We start from the raw sequence: 16,881 nt of genomic DNA, 5'->3' as shown, positions 1-16,881 counted from the left end.
GAACTGCCGCGAAATCTCCTATCCAATGATAAGCCAGTTATTCAATTAGATCCCATAGCCCGGAGGATGGTCGAGCTGCGATTGGGCTAGCCAGGGCTACCTACACCCCTCGGTTTCCATGGCCACCACACTCTTGGCGTTTTCCTCTATATTTCATTGGCAAACCAAAACTTTAAGCCAAATTCCAATACCCAAAATCTAAGTTCTACTGGTCTGATACTATAGCCTATGACTCACGAACTGGGATACACTGTATAAACTGATGCACACCCTGAAATAACGTGAACACTTCATGAACATTTCAACAACGTCAACATTTCATATTTATTTATTTCATTTCAGTTATGGTTTTACACGATTATTATATTCATTTTACTTTTATTTTTTTATTTATTTTTTACATATTCCATACCAGAAAAGAAAAGGAGCAGGAAGAAGATACCGTAAATCTTATTTATACCTTCCCCTATCTATCATTAAAAAAAACATCTAATTGATGCTGCCTGCTACCAACCATACATTTTATACCACCATGCGATTACATCAAATAAAAAAGAAAGAAAAACAATAAAGAGCTCAACAAGAGAACAAACAAAACAAAACAAAGCTGAGGGAACAAAAGAATCCTACACTTGAAGTCATCTGTGACTGTGAATATAAACAGAGTCTGAATAATCTTGGACAGTACAGCGCTTTGATGAATTAAGTACAAGGACCCCATGGAAACAAGCCATAGGCTTTCTTGGGTTAAGAATCCTCGTAATTTCGTGTGCTAATTTATTTTCTTTACAAACTGATAGTAAAGTATTCAATCAAAATCAATCAATCAATCAATCTATCAATCAATCAATCAATCAATCAATCAGTAGTGATAACAGACTACCACAGTCACCTTGTTTTCATCGCCCCCCAGTGGATTCAATGAGACATGGCAATCTAACACTAAAACCAACCAACTCTGGCTCTCACAGAAACAGAAAAGGTAGGAGAGCGGGCCCCCACACAATTCACTTCTTGAAAAATAGACTTAAAAATGTTAACAATAGCTGATTTACACTTGGTAGGCTATCTTTGAATTGCTTAAGTATACGGTTGAACTGGTTAAACTAATGCTATCCTTAATTTATCTGAGGACTCCCTCCCTGGAACGCCTTCAATGACCCCTGGGGCTCCCCGGTCCCCTAGGACCACTGGCTGGGACGCTATACCCAGCCCCCAACTGAGAGGTATCAGTCCCCCTCATAAACTAGAGCATGCCTCCTTCCCTTGCCAGTGCTTGGAGACAGGGATGTCCGGTGTGGAGTAGGGATGTGTAAATCTTTTTAATGAACCCTACAAATAAAATAATTCTTCCCCCCAAGGGGTACCTAAGTCAAAAAGTTTAGGAACGTCTGATGTAGATGATTAACAATAATTTTAACTCTTGCGAGTTAATAAGGATCCATTTGGTTACTAACTCCATCTTTTAAATGAGGACCACTGGTGGTCCCTGGACCAGTGTTGAGCCAATTGATCACCATAGCAACCCCAGCCTAGGCCTGATTAGGTCAATTTCCAATACCTGCTAAATCCTCCAAACCTGTATCTTGATTGGAATCAATCTCCACTCACACTCCTCTCAGTCATGCAGCTACACAGACATATCCCAGGCACACATTGGTAGGCCTATAGCCCTGTCTGAATGACAACATTGCCTTTCTAACAGATTTTCTGTGCTGTCAAGGGGCTGGCAAGGTATGGACTTTGGACTGCTTCCACAATGAAGTGTACTTGAGTGAAGAGTTTAGAGACGAGTCTAGAATAAAAACGTTTATGGTCATTATTGCATCTGATAATTACTGATATCATTGTCTAAACTAAAGTCAAGTCAAATTGAACCAGAATTAGAATCTCGTGTTCACCTACAAGGAATTTGACTTGGTTGTAGTGACACATAAACATGATAAACTACTGTATATGGTATGGGCTAACAAAATGTAAGGAATATAGCCAGGGTCAAAGTGTGAGCAGATTTATTGTCATGACTCATATGGATGAGAACCTGCACTGTGAAAAACGTACCTTGAACAGCATTGGAAGTGTATGGTTCATAATTCGTTGTATCTTATCTTGACTAAACCAGGACACAACAGAAAGATAACAGAGTTCGCTCTCCTGATTAGCCTATACTCCTGTCAACATGCCTACGATGAAGAGCCTTCTTCTCCTATTATGTGTACTTCTCCGCTGTGGAGCCTTTGCGTTGTCTGGTGAGTAGTATGCTAGTATAAATGTGGTAGATTTTCATCAAATTAGTATACTTCTCAGAAGATAGGAATCTTTTACCAGGACAACTTAGGGTATATCATTGGTTCTCAAACATTTTCATGTCAAGGAAGCCAGGACACATTGATATTTGGCCGTGGACCTATCTGAAAAGATGTTGTGTCAAAGCTCACCATAAGAGATTCGTCAAAATGTGTAGTAAATATTTTTTTTACTAACCAGAAGATCTACCACAAGACGTCAGACGTCACACAGCAAGGCACTGTGAGCTTGTAGATCTGCCATTTTTAAGTAGCTGAAAATAAAATAGAGCTTATCTGTTTAAGCCCTATTTTGAGAATCGCATGGGCTATATGATGATATACTGTTCATTATTGCAGGGAAGTTTTGGCACATCACAGATCTACACTGGGACCCAACTTATGACCCCAATGATCAACCTGAACGGGTGTGTGCATCCAGTGGGCAGCGTCCTGCGGACAATGCAGGGGAATTTGGCGACTATGTTTGCGACGCACCGTGGACCCTTATTAACTCCACACTGTATGCCATGAAGAACATCCTGCCAGAGCCAGACTTCATCGTCTGGACGGGGTACGTAGATCTACCTAATAAAGGATAAATATATGGTACAGCTATAACACCTAGATTTCTCATCGGGCCCGAAAATTAAGGCCTGGTCAGGTTTGTGCAGAATTTGAGAACTATTATTTTTATTATCATAAACAAACAAACAAATTCAATATATATATTTTATCATGGAGCCCGAGGCCCGGCCCGGCCCTACTGATTAGCATACATTTTAGGCCCGGCCCGGTCCTAAAACGTCGGGTTGGGCGGCCTGGTCGGGTTTGAGAACTCTAATAACACCAAACATCAAAATAACAATGGGACACCTGCTGTCTCGTGTAATACATCTATTTGGTACTAGGGAGATTAACACGTGTAGATGTGTTAAGCTTTCAGTTCTGTTGTTTACCTTTTCAGAGACGACACCCCACATGTTGCAAATGAGGATCTGGGAGAAGAGGCAGTAGTCTACATTGTCAGCAACCTCACCAACATCATAAATCAAGTCTTTCCAAGTCAGGTTCACCTCATACATATTTCCTAACTAATGTGGATATTGACTCCAGTGTTTGTTCCCTCATACTGTAGATCTTTTTCTTCAGAGCTTGGGGTAAAACTATACCAATGTTTTACTCTGTGAGCTAAATTGATGCTGAGGATATTAGGCCATTACACCATGATGACATGGTGTCGACCAAAAGTTGGGAGAAATAAATCCCTTAATGATTTAAACGTATCACACCATCAGGCACTTCACATTAAGGAACTGACGGACTGCGCTTGGTTATCATTTCAGACACTACGGTGTACTCAGCCCTGGGTAACCATGACTACCACCCTAAGAACCAGCATCCTTCAGGACCAAATTACATCTATAACCGGATTGCACAGATGTGGGAGGGCTGGATGCAGACAAAGTCACTTGAAACCTTCAAAAAAGGTGGCTGTACAGTTTTGCTTGATACCTGAAGCCTGATTTATAGTTTATTTGTGTGCCAAAAATAGCCAATTTATAAAATACTAGACCGGTGCCCGGCTGTAGAGCAGAGTGGTTCTCAAACCTTTTCATGTCAAGGACCCCCAAATTGATATGTATTAAGCTTCAGATCCCCATCTGAAATGGTTTTGATTTTGTTGTTAAAAATGTTTAAAAAATAGCGGATCTATACTTGTGAGCTCAAAGTGTGTCGCAAGACTTGCATGGTTGCGTGTTGTGATCTCATCGTTCGGCTATTTTTGAATAGCCAAAGTATAAAATAGGGTTAAAGTTATTGTAATGCTACAGTATACTAAAGGGGCTTGAATTGGCTATGGAACCGCTTCAAGGACCATGGGGGTCCCTGGACCCAATTTTAAGAACCACAGATATAAAGTATAAATGAAGCATGAGATCAAGTATTATTGTACATTCAACTCTCTCTCTCTCTCTCTCTCTATAATTGAAAGTATCTACAGTTATTTGACTGAGGGGTGTGTAACCTTGCCATGCATTGTACATTGTACACAGTATGTACAAATTGCTCATGCATATACAGTACTGTTGAATTTGTCATTTTATTTTGTATAGGTGGATATTACACTGAGAAGCTGTTGAATAAAGAAGGCGTCAGGGTCCTGGTCCTAAACACCAACCTACACTATAGTCAGAACAAGCAGACCCAGAACATTGCAGACCCAGTGGGCCAGTTCAAATGGGCTGATCAGGTTCTGAGTGAGGCAGGCAACAACAAGGAGAGGGTAAACTTCTTCTCTTCGGTTTAAAACTTCAAACTACTACTACTGTAAACTAAAGTGCGGGTCCATTTGGTAGAAATTTAAATGGAGAATTTTACAGTGAATTGGGATCCCAGACATGAAGTATCGTCGATCTGTGGCATAATGCTGTTATTAAATTTGATTGATGAGAAAGAGAATCAATCTCCCAGATTGTGTCTTTCAGGTGTACATCATTGGCCACATTCCTCCAGGTTTCTTTGAGAAGAAGAGGAGTATGGCCTGGTTTACAGCGGAGTTCAATAAGCGCTATTTGGAGCTGATCCAGAAACACCATTCTGTAATTGCTGGGCAGTTCTTTGGTCATCATCACACCGACAGCTTCCGCATGTTCTACAACTCTGCAGGTATTCACACATAACATTTGTTTCCTTGTTATTTTCATTCACATTGGCTTTATTTTCAAGTAATATCCAATAGTTTAACCACTTGAACCCTAGCATTCCTTTTCTGGGGCTAACAATCAGCAAACATATCAGAGCTACAAGCTCACAGCTGTGAGCTTGTAGCTCTGATATGTTGACTATTATCACAAGAATATAATCAAATATTAGATTATATTCTTGTGATAATAGTCGACTACTCTGTTATATTTAGTGCAGAGTGAAAACAGGAGAGGGCCTAGTATAGAGCTCTTGGGAATACATTCAACTATGCACTTTCATTAGAGCAGTGCTGCTCTAAATAAGTGTCCTGACCACTTAAAGTTAAACCCTATACTTAGTTTGTACTTGGCTTGTAAGATCTGCTATTTTATGTGGGGTTTAAGTAGTTAATTCTTATACAAGGATGTAGACGTTTATTGAATTATTTCATTTTATGAGGGTGGAAAAGTCAACGTACATCAATATTATTACTGTATTAGTGAACCTATTTAACAATGATTTGAAATGCATTTGCAAAAGCAACACCACCTATAGCCAATTACAACATTTTTCAGGAAATGACAAATATAAAGTTTTCAGGAAATTAAGAAAACCTTATATTTTTAAAACAAAGCAATACAGCCTCATCAAAGTTGGTGTTGTAACTTTATATATTGTCAATTACTTCCATTAGAGGGGGAGAGGTGGTGGAGTTAGTTGCTTTAGCAGACATTTTGAGGGTCCAATGGAGTTAAGAGGTTTTGTCCAAAGCACTTTACTACTTTCCATTGATTCAATATTTTCGAAACAACACACAGACGTAAAGGGTGTTCAATAGCACTGATTTATGCCAAAAACCTAAAAAAATTGTTATGAAGTTTCCTCCCGACAGCAACGAAATATGTATTGTGTGTTCGAGTAACTTATATGGTCTTGTTAAGTTCAGATCAGTAGGGAGTTCCCATAATTATGTTGCCTTCTCTCTCACGACAGGCTCTCCTATCAGTGCAATGTTCTTGAGCCCAGGAGTGTCACCATGGAAGACAACGCTGCCTGGGGTCGAAGATGGTGCCAACAACCCTGGGATCCGTATCTTTGAATATGACCCTCAAACACTCCTAGTTCAAGTAAGAAAAGGACATTCTCTTTGCTTACCGTGTCGAAAAGAGGGACAAGGGAGTCAGGGACATGTACCATATTATAGAATATAGACTAATAAAAATCACCGACATACCCGGCCGATTTGCTCAGACACATATGACGTAAATTCTCCATTCATTGTCAATGGCTTTTAATGTTTGTGTTCAAACATAATCTACACTATAGCTGTTTATAGAAGGGGCTAGCACCCCTCAAATGCCATTTACACAGTATGTAGAAACTCCTCATGCATGCTGTAGTAGTCCAATTCTCACGCATGGCCTTTCCTGTATCAAACTCCCACAGGATGTGGTGACATACTACCTGAACCTGACCCACGCCAACAAAGTCCAGGCTAACTGGGAGCAGGAGTACCGTCTGACAGAGAGTTTCAAGGTAGCAGACGCCTCTCCAGGCTCCATGCACCAGGTTCTGGAGAGCATGGCTAACAACCGCAGCTACCTACAGAAATACTACGAGTTCAACTCGGTCAACTACGACCTGACAGAATGCGACAGTGACTGCCGTATTGACCACGTGTGTGCCGCTAGAGAGGTAGACTTTGACGCTTATGAACACTGTCTGGAGAAAGAAGGAGCCGCTTCACTTGGTGCTGCCTTGCTGCCAGTCCTCACTGTGGCATTCGGTGTTGTCTTGAATGACCTGAAATGACTTGCGCGTGTCTGACGTCACCGGTGTGGGATATGTCCATTGAAAACAATGGAGGCGGCTGTTTTGACGTGTGCCGTTTGCAGCCTGTGTGTGCCCTTGAATTGCAACAAAATTATCTAATTTTATGAGGGGGAAAAAAGCCAATGACCCCAATAATACTGCATCAATGAACGTTTATGAACTGCAGATATTTTATTATACAACACCACCTGCCAATTACGACTTTAGTATCAGCATGCTAGATTATTCCTGTAATTCCACAGGAAGTGTTTGATCACCGTCTGCCGGTAACCTTATACAGTATACACCTAACTCAAGCGTCATTGCAACAGATTGTGAACTTGCTAAAGAAGATGTGCATTTATTGATTGTGTGCTTGAGCAACTTATTTTGAACAATAACAGATGATGGTCTTGGCACATAAACAATACAAACATATCACACAATACTTAACAGCTCCTCTCTTGCAGAGACGGAAAAATAAACTAATAACAAAAGGCTACAGTGCAGGTTTATTCTCTCCAAAACGGGTCACATGACCAGGACCTGTTTGGATGAGATGAAAGGCTGCATGGCAGAGTCCAGGGCAGTGCGGTAGTCCTGCAGGCTGACCTCAGTACAGCCTGGTGCGGTCAGCTTCCCCTGGCGCACCAGGGAGCACAGCTCGTCCAGCATGTCTCTGAAGTCATCTAGGGACAGACAAAAGAACAAAACGTAGCAGAATTTCTGTTTGGGATGTATCTTAAGACCTGAGCCCGATTCTACAAATGCCTTCTAAATCAGTAGTTCTCACACAAAAATAGCAGATGTACAAGCTTGCTGCGAGCTTGTGTTTCCAAAGTCGTTCTCAAAGTGGTGCCCAGGGACCACCAGGGGTCCCCATCAAAATCAGTTCAACCACTTTGAACAGCCACTGCACCGACCACTGAGTTGCTCGTCATGAAAATCCACTTTAAAACGGTGTAATCGCTTGTTGTAGTATATATGTGATGTATGACATGCTTTGTTTTTGCTTAAATGTAAGTCACTCTGGATCAAGAGCGTCTGCTAAATGCCTAAATTGTAAATTGTAGAAAAGTATTCCATGGTGGCGACCACAACAACAGACCTCTGGCAGCTTCTCCATTGTAAACAATAGGGACTCAATTTCCCTTAAAAGACTTTCTGCTTATAATACAGCAGTACATAATGATGAGTACTTGTACACATTCTCTTGACAGACTCACCATTTGAGTGGTCCTTCTTCCACTGTGTGACCCAAAAGCCGCGCACTTCCACATCCTTAAAGATGAGAGCACCCTGGAGGAAGTAAGGTCACTTTAGTTTAGAGGATGTGGGACACAGCAACACTATCACACACCACTTGTGAGAAAACAACATGGCGCTCATCTTACCACAGGTACAGTGACTGGCTGCTTAGCCATGCCTCCGTAGGTCACCATGCAACCTCCGACCTGTAGGTGTCGGAGGAGTTCCGTTGCACTCTTGCCCCCTACGCCATTCAGTGCCAGCTTGGGTCTTGGACACGTCTTTTAGAGAGAAAACAACAATAATATATGTTTTAACCACTCAAACCCTATTTACACTGTTGACCCCAGGGGTTGATTTGTTAAACGTAATCAAATAATAATACGTTTGTGAATAATTCAGTGTGGGACAAACTAGGGAATGGCAAGGCTGATGAAACACACCAATAACCTCACATGCCTTGAGGCAGAGTTGGAAACTATAGTAGTTCACAAAGGAACTAGACCCCCCCCCCCCCTCCCCAACCCCGTTGTGAGCTTGATCTACTATTTTCACCAAAATGTTTGCACATAATGACATGCTTAAAAATGCAGATGATGGTGGAGGAGACGCAGACCTTGAATAGTTCTTTCATCTCAGGCCGCCTGAGTGTCTCCTCCTTGATGACATGGGTGGCCCCCATGGCCTTCAGCCTGTCACTGAGCTGCGTGAACTCTGGCCTACAAGAGATGGAGATGCAATGAGGAAGTTCAGTATGAAACACTTATAGTTTCTGACAGAAGACCCCACCTGTCGCCAACAACACTGCTAATAGCGACCGACTGATAACCTCCAGCTAATGATTATTAGGCACTGAAAATAGGGCCTAAAGACTTGATGGACTTAAACTGATGTGTGGAGGGTCAAACTCATAGCCAGTCATTAATTGACAGATATTTGCTACAGAATCATGCTTTTAGACACATTAATCAGGTGAGGTTTACCTGTCTCGTACAACGTTGATGGTATTGATTCCCCTTGCAGCGGCAATCTGTATAACAGCCTGACCTACTCCACTGTTGGATGCATTTTGGATCACTGTGTCACCTGAAAAGACAACACATAAACACAAGTATACTCTACTGGGTTTTCATGGCAGCTTGTCATTACTAGAGACAATAAAAACCAAATACACTGAAATGAGAAAGTGAGAAATCTTAAAATATTTTTAAAAAGTATTACCGGTAACACAAACAACTTTTTCAAAGATAAAAGAAAACTAATTTAGTATATAGCCTATATTAAGTGCTTAAGGACATTCGCTGAATGACTGGGATGTCTTTGTTCTGATTACTAAAAGGGCACATGCTTTAATTTCATTTATTTTATTCCTCCTTCCTGGTGTGTCATCAGGGCAGCAGTTGCTAACCAACTGTTGAGTTGTTATCTCTGTTTGGGGGTGTGGGAGAGCAGCTGTGAAACAACCCTCCACCAACTGCTGTAGAAGCCCAGCTGACTATAATTACCTGGCTTGAGGTCCTTGAAGTCAGCCAGCATCCTGAAGGCAGTGCAGGGGTTGACCCCCAGTGTGGCAGCACACAACAAGGGAATGTCATTTGGCAGTGAGATGACGTCTTCCTCTGCCATCACTGCTGCCGTCCGCCAGGTCCCTGGACACAATTCACCCATTTTGACCTGAGATCAGATTCTAAAAATGTGTTCTACATCCTGACAGTTTTCTGAAAAAGCTATGTTTCTTTGTCAGTCGTTCTTCGATTTTTCTAAAATAGCAGACCTACAAGCTCGTGGCGCGCTATGAGCTTGTAGATAACATTAAAAAAAGTGTGAGAACTACTGATTTAGAAGGCATTTGTAGAATCATCCTGTTTTTGGGGTCGGATGGGTGGGGCTTGAAAAGAAAGTAGTACATTATGTACCTTGCCCAGCGTCTTTGGGAATAATCCAGTCTCCCACTTTGAGAGATTCCACTTGGATCCCCAGTTCCACAACCTCAGCCACACCCTCATTACCCCCCACTGCTGGGAAGTCAGGGAGGATAGCATATGTGCCTGGGAAGAAGGGGGTCAAATGATTCATTAATCAAACTGTAATGAAGGCTCTCACTATCTCCAAATATGGAGATATCCGACATATATTACTAAACAACATTACAATCTCCATATTTGGCCCAGCTGACCTAGAGCTTCATATATGGAGATGACTGGCATTGTCATTGTGACAAGCATCCAAGCCCAATATAAAGAGTGGTATTATGTTTCCATAGACCAGTCCTTGTAAGGTGTGTAATTTCACATGCCAAAAATCCTATGGATTGGTTGTTGCGAACCAGTGAGCACTTACTATGAGAACTAGCAGATCATGTCTGTCTGTGTGTGTGTGTGTGTGTCTGTCTGTCTGTCCCGCTATCCAAATATGGAGTGTGTTGCATCAGCAATCACTCAGCTCCATATATGGGCACAAAAGGGGCCAGGTCCACTCAGCTCCATATATGGGCACAAAAGGGGCACCATATAAAGAGTCCCCAAAGCAGCTATACGTCCAAAATCCAAATATGTACGAGCTGCGTTCGCTTCCCGCGTTTGCGCGTCTTACTCGTGCCCTCTTTGGATCAGCTAAGGATAAAGGGATGTGAGTCGAGTTCCTTCAGCCCTGATGCCCCTGTTTCAGTTGTCCTAGAAGCATTTACTAACATTACAATCTCCATATTTGGCTCAGGCTGACCTAGAGCTTCATATATGGAGACGATAGAGACATCTATTGTTGAGATCAGGCCAATATAGAACCCCATATATGGATATAGAGTGAGTCTATATTATAGACGACTGGCATCATCATTGTGACAAGCTCTCCACCAGGCCGAAGGCATGAGGATGTTTTGCACTCCATCCGTGTGTGTGTGTGTGTGTGTGTGTGTGTGTGTGTGTGTGTCCGTCTGTATACAGCTAATCTCCGGCACCGTTAACCCGGTCGATGCCACATTTTGCACACACACTCCCTGGATGAACAATGAACCTCTGTCCAGAACGGCCTGTTATAGCGCCACCAGGAGGCAGACTTTTGAAAAACACATTTTTTGATATTACTCCTCCAGATTCTGTCCAAAGATCCCACAAATTGTTACACACGATTGACTCTATAGTCATGTGTTCAAAAGTATTTTATACAAAGAATCCATTAAGTGTTAAACAGAAAGTTAACTACATTAACCCTGGTATATCTTTTTAGGTGCAAATCCATTATTTTAGGTAAAAATGTTACAAATATTGTATTGTCTAATAATCACTTCACTGTGACCTAAATACTGAAGTGAAACTAGGGGAGTATCAGTTCACTTGACGTACTTCCCTGTAAGATAGGTGTTTGCCAACCCAGGATTGACATATTTTGGGCAAGCTAAAAGGTTTACTATTGCGACAGGACACATCTTCTCAAGACTTCCTGTTTGCTCTCACCACCACTCAATATCTATTATTATTAATATTTCCAAATTTCGCAATAGAAATGACAAAACAAATGTCCCTGAAAGGGAACACTGTTTTCAAATATGAAAGGATCATAATGAATTATTTGGAACCACACTTCACCAATGCAATTAGTCGCAACTCCTTGCAACAAAACAGTTTTAAGGTCAACCGCACAATGTAGTTGCAAGGAATTACATGGCGAATCATTGGTGATCGACCATGGCATCTGACTTGCAGTTTGAACAAATTCAAATGTGAAATAGCCTACTAATGATTACCCCTTAACACAACCCCATGCCAAGTTTCCAACCTCCACAAAGTTACCAGATTCGAGTACCTTGAATCATGTTGATGTCTGCAGGGTTGATTGGGGCTGCCAGCATTTTGACAAGAACATCTTTTGCACCAATGGAGGGCAGGTCCACGTTCTCCAACCTGGCAACCACCAGACATGTTACAACCTTGTTGAAAACTTAATAGGGTACCACTTCCTATGAAGCCCACGTCTATAATGCATCGTAAACATACATATTGCATTATAATCTCTTTATAACAATGTATAATTAATAGTAGCACTCAGTTAAAAAGCTTAACAACAATAATCCTAACACATTATAAAGCATTTTATAATGACTTATAGGTCATGTATTATATACTTCATAATTGCTGGACACTTGCGGCGTATAGTTTTGCAAGAATCAGTGTTTTAATATTCTCACGGTTGTAATACATTAATTCTATACATTATAATAAATGAATTATAGTCACTGTTATCATGCATTATGGTATATAAGTCACTAAGTGGTCAATAGCTGCTTTAAGTAAAGTAATGTTTGGTGTGTCGTTTACAATTTAGGCATGTAGCAGTTGCTCTCATTATCCAGATCGACTTACAATAAACAAGGTACAGTAGTCTATTATAGTCTAGTATAGTAGTTCTTAGGTAGATTTAAATCTTGTTACTTAGAATCACACTATAATGCATTATAACAGTTAATGCATTATAAAATATTATATTCTAGTACTGTACAACTATGAGATTTAAATTATAATATACAGATTTTGGCTAAAAGAAAAGGTGAGTAACCGAGTAAGTAATTATTAACCATTATTATACTTGATCTTATGAAGTCATTAGAAAGGCTTTATATTTTATTTAAATAGCTCTATATATTCCGAAAGTAATAATTGGAGAGACGGGGAGACCCCTGTTATTGAACACTGTCTCCATGACAATGATTATTATCAGCATATTGAGCTTTAATTTTTAAACCAACAACTTTTGTTTCAACAAAACATCAGCTACTACTACATGAATAATCCCATATAGCGTGCACGACTGTCAGTTAGGAGTCAACCAAGAAGACCGGCATACACAAATGCATTCTTACTGTAGAGTTTTGGAAGGGTCCCCGTGGTTCCTGTACACCAGTGCCGAGCAGCATCCACCCCCAGGAGGACCACTAGAGTACAGCCTACTACCGGCACAGTGCGCTGCTGCTGCTACGGGTCGGTTTTGCACAACAGTCACGAAGGTTCTGCAGGTTATATGCCTGGAACTGCTGCTATGAATTAGTACGCGTGCAGCTCGAGAGAGCTTCATTTTGACAAATGTATTGTTTGCACTAATCTAATGCACTTGCAGCGTGCATTGCGTCCTAGAAGCAATATTTACTAACATTACAATCTCCATATTTGGCTCGGGCTGACCTAGAGCTTCATATATGGAGACGATAGAGACATCTAGTGTTGACATCAGGTCAATATAGAACCCCATATATGGATATAGTCTATATTATAGACAACTGGCATCGTCATCGTGACAAGCTCTCCACCAGGCCGAAGGCATGGGGAGAGAGTATGTTTTGCACTCTGTCCATGTGTGTGTGTGTGTGTGTGTGTGTGTGTGTGTGTGTCCGTCTGTGTACAGCTAATCTCCGGCACCGTTAACCAGGTCGATGCCAAATTTTGCACACACACTCCCTGGATGCCAACGATGAACCTCTGCCCCAAATTTTCCAGACGGCCTGTTATAGCGCCACCAGAAGGCAGATTTTTGATATTACTCCTCCAGATCTGTACTTAGAATCACACTATAATAATAATGCATGATAACAGATGCATTATAAAATATTATATTCTAGTACTGTACAACTATGAGATTTAAATTATTATATACAGATTTTGGCTAAAAGAACAGTAACCAAGTAAGCAATTATTAAGCATTATTATACTTGATCTTATGAAGTCATTAAAAAGGCTTTATATTGTATTTAAATAGCTCTATATATTCAGAAAGTAATAATTGTAGAGACGGGGAGACCCCTGTTATTGAACACTGTCTCCATGAGAATGATTATTATCAGCATATTGAGCTTTAACTTTTAAACCAACAACTTTTGTTTCAACAAAACATCAGCTACTACTACATGAATAATTCCATATAACGTCAGTTAGGAGCATAGAGGGTTAGGAGTCAACCAAGAAGACCGGCATACACAAATGCATTCTTACTGTAGAGTTTTGGAAGGGTCCCCGTGGTTCCTGTACACCAGTGCCGAGCAGCATCCACCCCCAGGAGGACCACTAGAGTACAGCCTACTACCGGCACAGTGCGCTGCTGCTGCTACGGGTCGGTTTTGCACAACAGTCACGAAGGTTCTGCAGGTTATATGCCTGGAACAACTGCTATGAATTAGTACGCGTGCAGCTCGAGAGATCTTCATTTTGACAAATGTATTGTTTGCACTAATCTAATGCACTTGCAGCGTGAATATGAATGTTGTTTACACCGCTCATGAAGTATAGGACGCGGCCATATTGGATTAACCCTTTTTATGCCTTTGTATAACATAAGACAGAACAGCGCCTCTACTGGCTTGCCACGAAAGTCACTCAGTTATTAGTCATAAAAAAATAAAACCGTAAGTGAATATTGACATATTTATTAGGAAATTGAGGAGATCTTTACATATAGAAACAATCACAGTTATACTTGGAACAGCCTACATGCTGCTTACCGTCGAAGTCAAAGTCATTGAATTGCCTGAGATCAACTTAGATGTACAGTTTGGCAGCAAATAATACATTCTTCAGTAATAACTGCACACATTTTGGGAATAGCTTCAGCCATTTACATGTTAAAGACACATTACAAATCATATGGCCAACGGTCATTAGCAAGATTTTAAAAGAAAGAATCTGCCAAACACAAGGTAAAATGTGATATATGCCTTGATGCGCTTCAAACATCACCCTGAGCACACAGATCATAATTCAGATTTATACAACAGAGTATAAATTAAGCACTAGGTCTGTGGAACTTTTAAGGTATATCTAACCCATCTAACACCCAACAATTAAATCACAGTCAACACGTTAAATGGGGAGTCAAAATGGGTTTGGGGGATTAGAACATGGACTTTACATTGAATCACTGTAGTGGAGTTATTTTACAAACAGTACAATATGCTGTTGTTAATTTCAGTCACCTGAGCAATAGATATATTTTTGAATCAGGGTATTTATAGCTTAGAAAAGTCTGAAAACGAAATGTCAAAATGCTTCATGAAGTGTCCCCTTTAATCTTTATTTAGTTCAGATGATCCCATTTGTGTCACAATAGAAACAATTAGAAAAGTACACCCTTCCTACAAGTTAGGGCATTTACTGTAAGTTTCTTCACTTTCATATCCTTGCTTGCTCAATTTTGTTAAACTTGTCCCCTCCCACCCAACAGTTTTCTGGAAATGAAACAGGATTAAGTAATGCATATTACACTTACACATTCTTTCTTGTCATAAGCATTGATAGTCTGCAATACCATGTATTTGCCATGTTCTGAGATGAGACAACCCACGATTTATATACTACCAGCCCCAATCCCATAACGATATTCTACTACATCCCCATCTACGACGATTACAGAGGAAAATTACAATAGAGGAAGATTTTCTTCATATCATGGCAAGTTATGTCAAAGAAATGCTTGAAAAAAATAAAGATCATCAGCCAACTTTTTGGATGACAAAGCACAAATTCATAAAAATCTATATGCTTGTAAATCTCAATGTCAAGACATCTCAACTGTTTCACTACATGATCCTTTGACAGCATTGGTTTGCGTTTTCTGCAGAGGACACTGGTGATGATACACCAAGACATTCAGAAATGGACACTACAAGTCCATCTCTTTGGAACACTCGTGTGTCGCTTTTTTGGGCAAGGTGTTTATATGCAAAGCTTTCAAAACGCTTCAATAGTGATCGACATGCTCAAATCTTGTAGCTCAAATCTTGTAGCTATTTCTTGCCATTTCTATTACCATCGTAAAACCATGTATAAAATAGGGCTTAAGTGGTTAACAAATCCTAACAGACAATATATTTTTAATTCATATTTTGTCGTCAATGAACCCTACTTAACTCCTGCAATAAACAATCAATTCCAACAACCTGAAGTATTCCCTGAGTTTTCAGATCGGCGATTCCTGAGATAAGCCTGAGTGGCTGTTCTACTTTTTCTTTTTCTGTTCTCTTTTTTTCAACTGTATGTAATTTATCAAAATAACCTAAAAAAAAGAAAAGGGAAAAAAAAGAACACGTACAGAACACATATCCAACACGGTATAAAGTAAAGAAGATTAAAATGAATATATACTATATATATTTATATAAAAAGAAATTAATGCATCTTACACAGGTAGTGCAGAGTAACATTGCATTGGTTTCGGCATAGATAGAGGTATTCACTATTCACAATGGGTGCCCCTTTCTGGAGGATTCATTGTGCATAAACAGAAATCATACAAGGCAAACGGAACACAATGAAAAAAGTCACAATTCACTCAAGAGATCATAATACCGTGTACCCACTTTGGAACTATACATTGGAACTATTGTACTACCATCTATCAATCGTACTGTATTCACACTGTAGTGAATCATCATGACAGCAACAATGATTCAATAAGACAATAGTTACCAAGTACAGATATTGATACTTGTACATAGTAATATGAATGCCTAGATGTGTGACCCAAGTGAATGCTTGAGTCAAATATCGTTATGATTATGAATGACATTTGGCAGTTTACTGGTAGAGAACACTCATCGCAGAGGGCTTATAATGGAGAAGCGAAAAGGAGAAGCTGCAGCACACTTGGATGAAAAATAAATAACTAGGATGATTTTTCTTCTTTTTTAAAGGCTTTAAAATAATTTTACATACAGTATATATTAATTGTGTGTACAAGTTTTGTCAGCTTCTCCTTTAAAACGGGAGAAATTGCTGATTAGCTAGCTAGTTCTACATGCTTCTCTGCACAGGGCTGGTGATCCTGTCCTAGTATCCTCCACTACGGTGAAAGGATGTAATGCCTTTAA

General features: G+C 40.2%; 2 protein-coding genes across 3 annotated transcripts; one reads left to right on the top strand and one right to left on the bottom strand.

The window, feature by feature from the left end:
* Positions 1 to 2,179: 2,179 nt before the first annotated feature.
* On the top strand, positions 2,180 to 6,998 carry smpdl3b (sphingomyelin phosphodiesterase acid like 3B; the record flags this gene model as incomplete). Its single annotated transcript, XM_080768194.1, has 8 exons — positions 2,180 to 2,249; positions 2,646 to 2,859; positions 3,253 to 3,350; positions 3,632 to 3,775; positions 4,403 to 4,572; positions 4,775 to 4,955; positions 5,967 to 6,100; positions 6,420 to 6,998. The coding sequence occupies 8 exons, from the start codon at positions 2,180 to 2,182 to the stop codon at positions 6,783 to 6,785; spliced, it is 1,377 nt and encodes a 458-aa protein (XP_080624320.1). The 3' UTR covers positions 6,786 to 6,998.
* Positions 6,999 to 7,130: 132 nt separating this feature from the next.
* Positions 7,131 to 14,322, bottom strand: mecr (mitochondrial trans-2-enoyl-CoA reductase). 2 transcript variants are annotated; one of them, XM_080767559.1, is made up of 10 exons: positions 14,012 to 14,322; positions 12,889 to 13,059; positions 11,835 to 11,932; positions 9,950 to 10,081; positions 9,539 to 9,682; positions 9,017 to 9,119; positions 8,650 to 8,752; positions 8,180 to 8,314; positions 8,012 to 8,084; positions 7,131 to 7,474 (listed from the first exon to the last, which is right to left on the bottom strand). In XM_080767559.1, the coding sequence occupies exons 1-10, from the start codon at positions 14,221 to 14,223 to the stop codon at positions 7,317 to 7,319; spliced, it is 1,329 nt and encodes a 442-aa protein (XP_080623685.1). In that variant the 5' UTR covers positions 14,224 to 14,322; the 3' UTR covers positions 7,131 to 7,316. The 2 variants fall into 2 exon arrangements, with proteins under 2 accessions (XP_080623685.1, XP_080623686.1); XM_080767560.1 differs by lacking the exon at positions 14,012 to 14,322 and having other exon boundaries at positions 12,889 to 13,143.
* Positions 14,323 to 16,881: the final 2,559 nt, after the last annotated feature.

This window comes from Protomyctophum bolini (genome assembly GCF_963924005.1).
Source record: "Protomyctophum bolini genome assembly, chromosome: 7".
Taxonomy (NCBI): Eukaryota; Metazoa; Chordata; class Actinopteri; order Myctophiformes; family Myctophidae; genus Protomyctophum; species Protomyctophum bolini.
Note: the sequence above shows the minus strand (reverse complement) of the source record. Positions and strands in the feature narration are given on the sequence as shown.

Bases quoted from the DNA above. Each gene is read 5' to 3' on its own strand.
- mecr (XM_080767559.1), bottom strand. From the start codon at position 14,223: ATGAAGATCTCTCGAGCTGCACGCGTACTAATTCATAGCAGTTGTTCC. The intron at 13,060-14,011 runs GTAAGAATGCAT...AATTCATAGCAG, and splicing joins GACCCTTCCAAAACTCTACA to CAGTTCCAGGCATATAACCT. The intron at 8,315-8,649 runs GTCTGCGTCTCC...TCTCTCTAAAAG, and splicing joins AGATGAAAGAACTATTCAAG to ACGTGTCCAAGACCCAAGCT.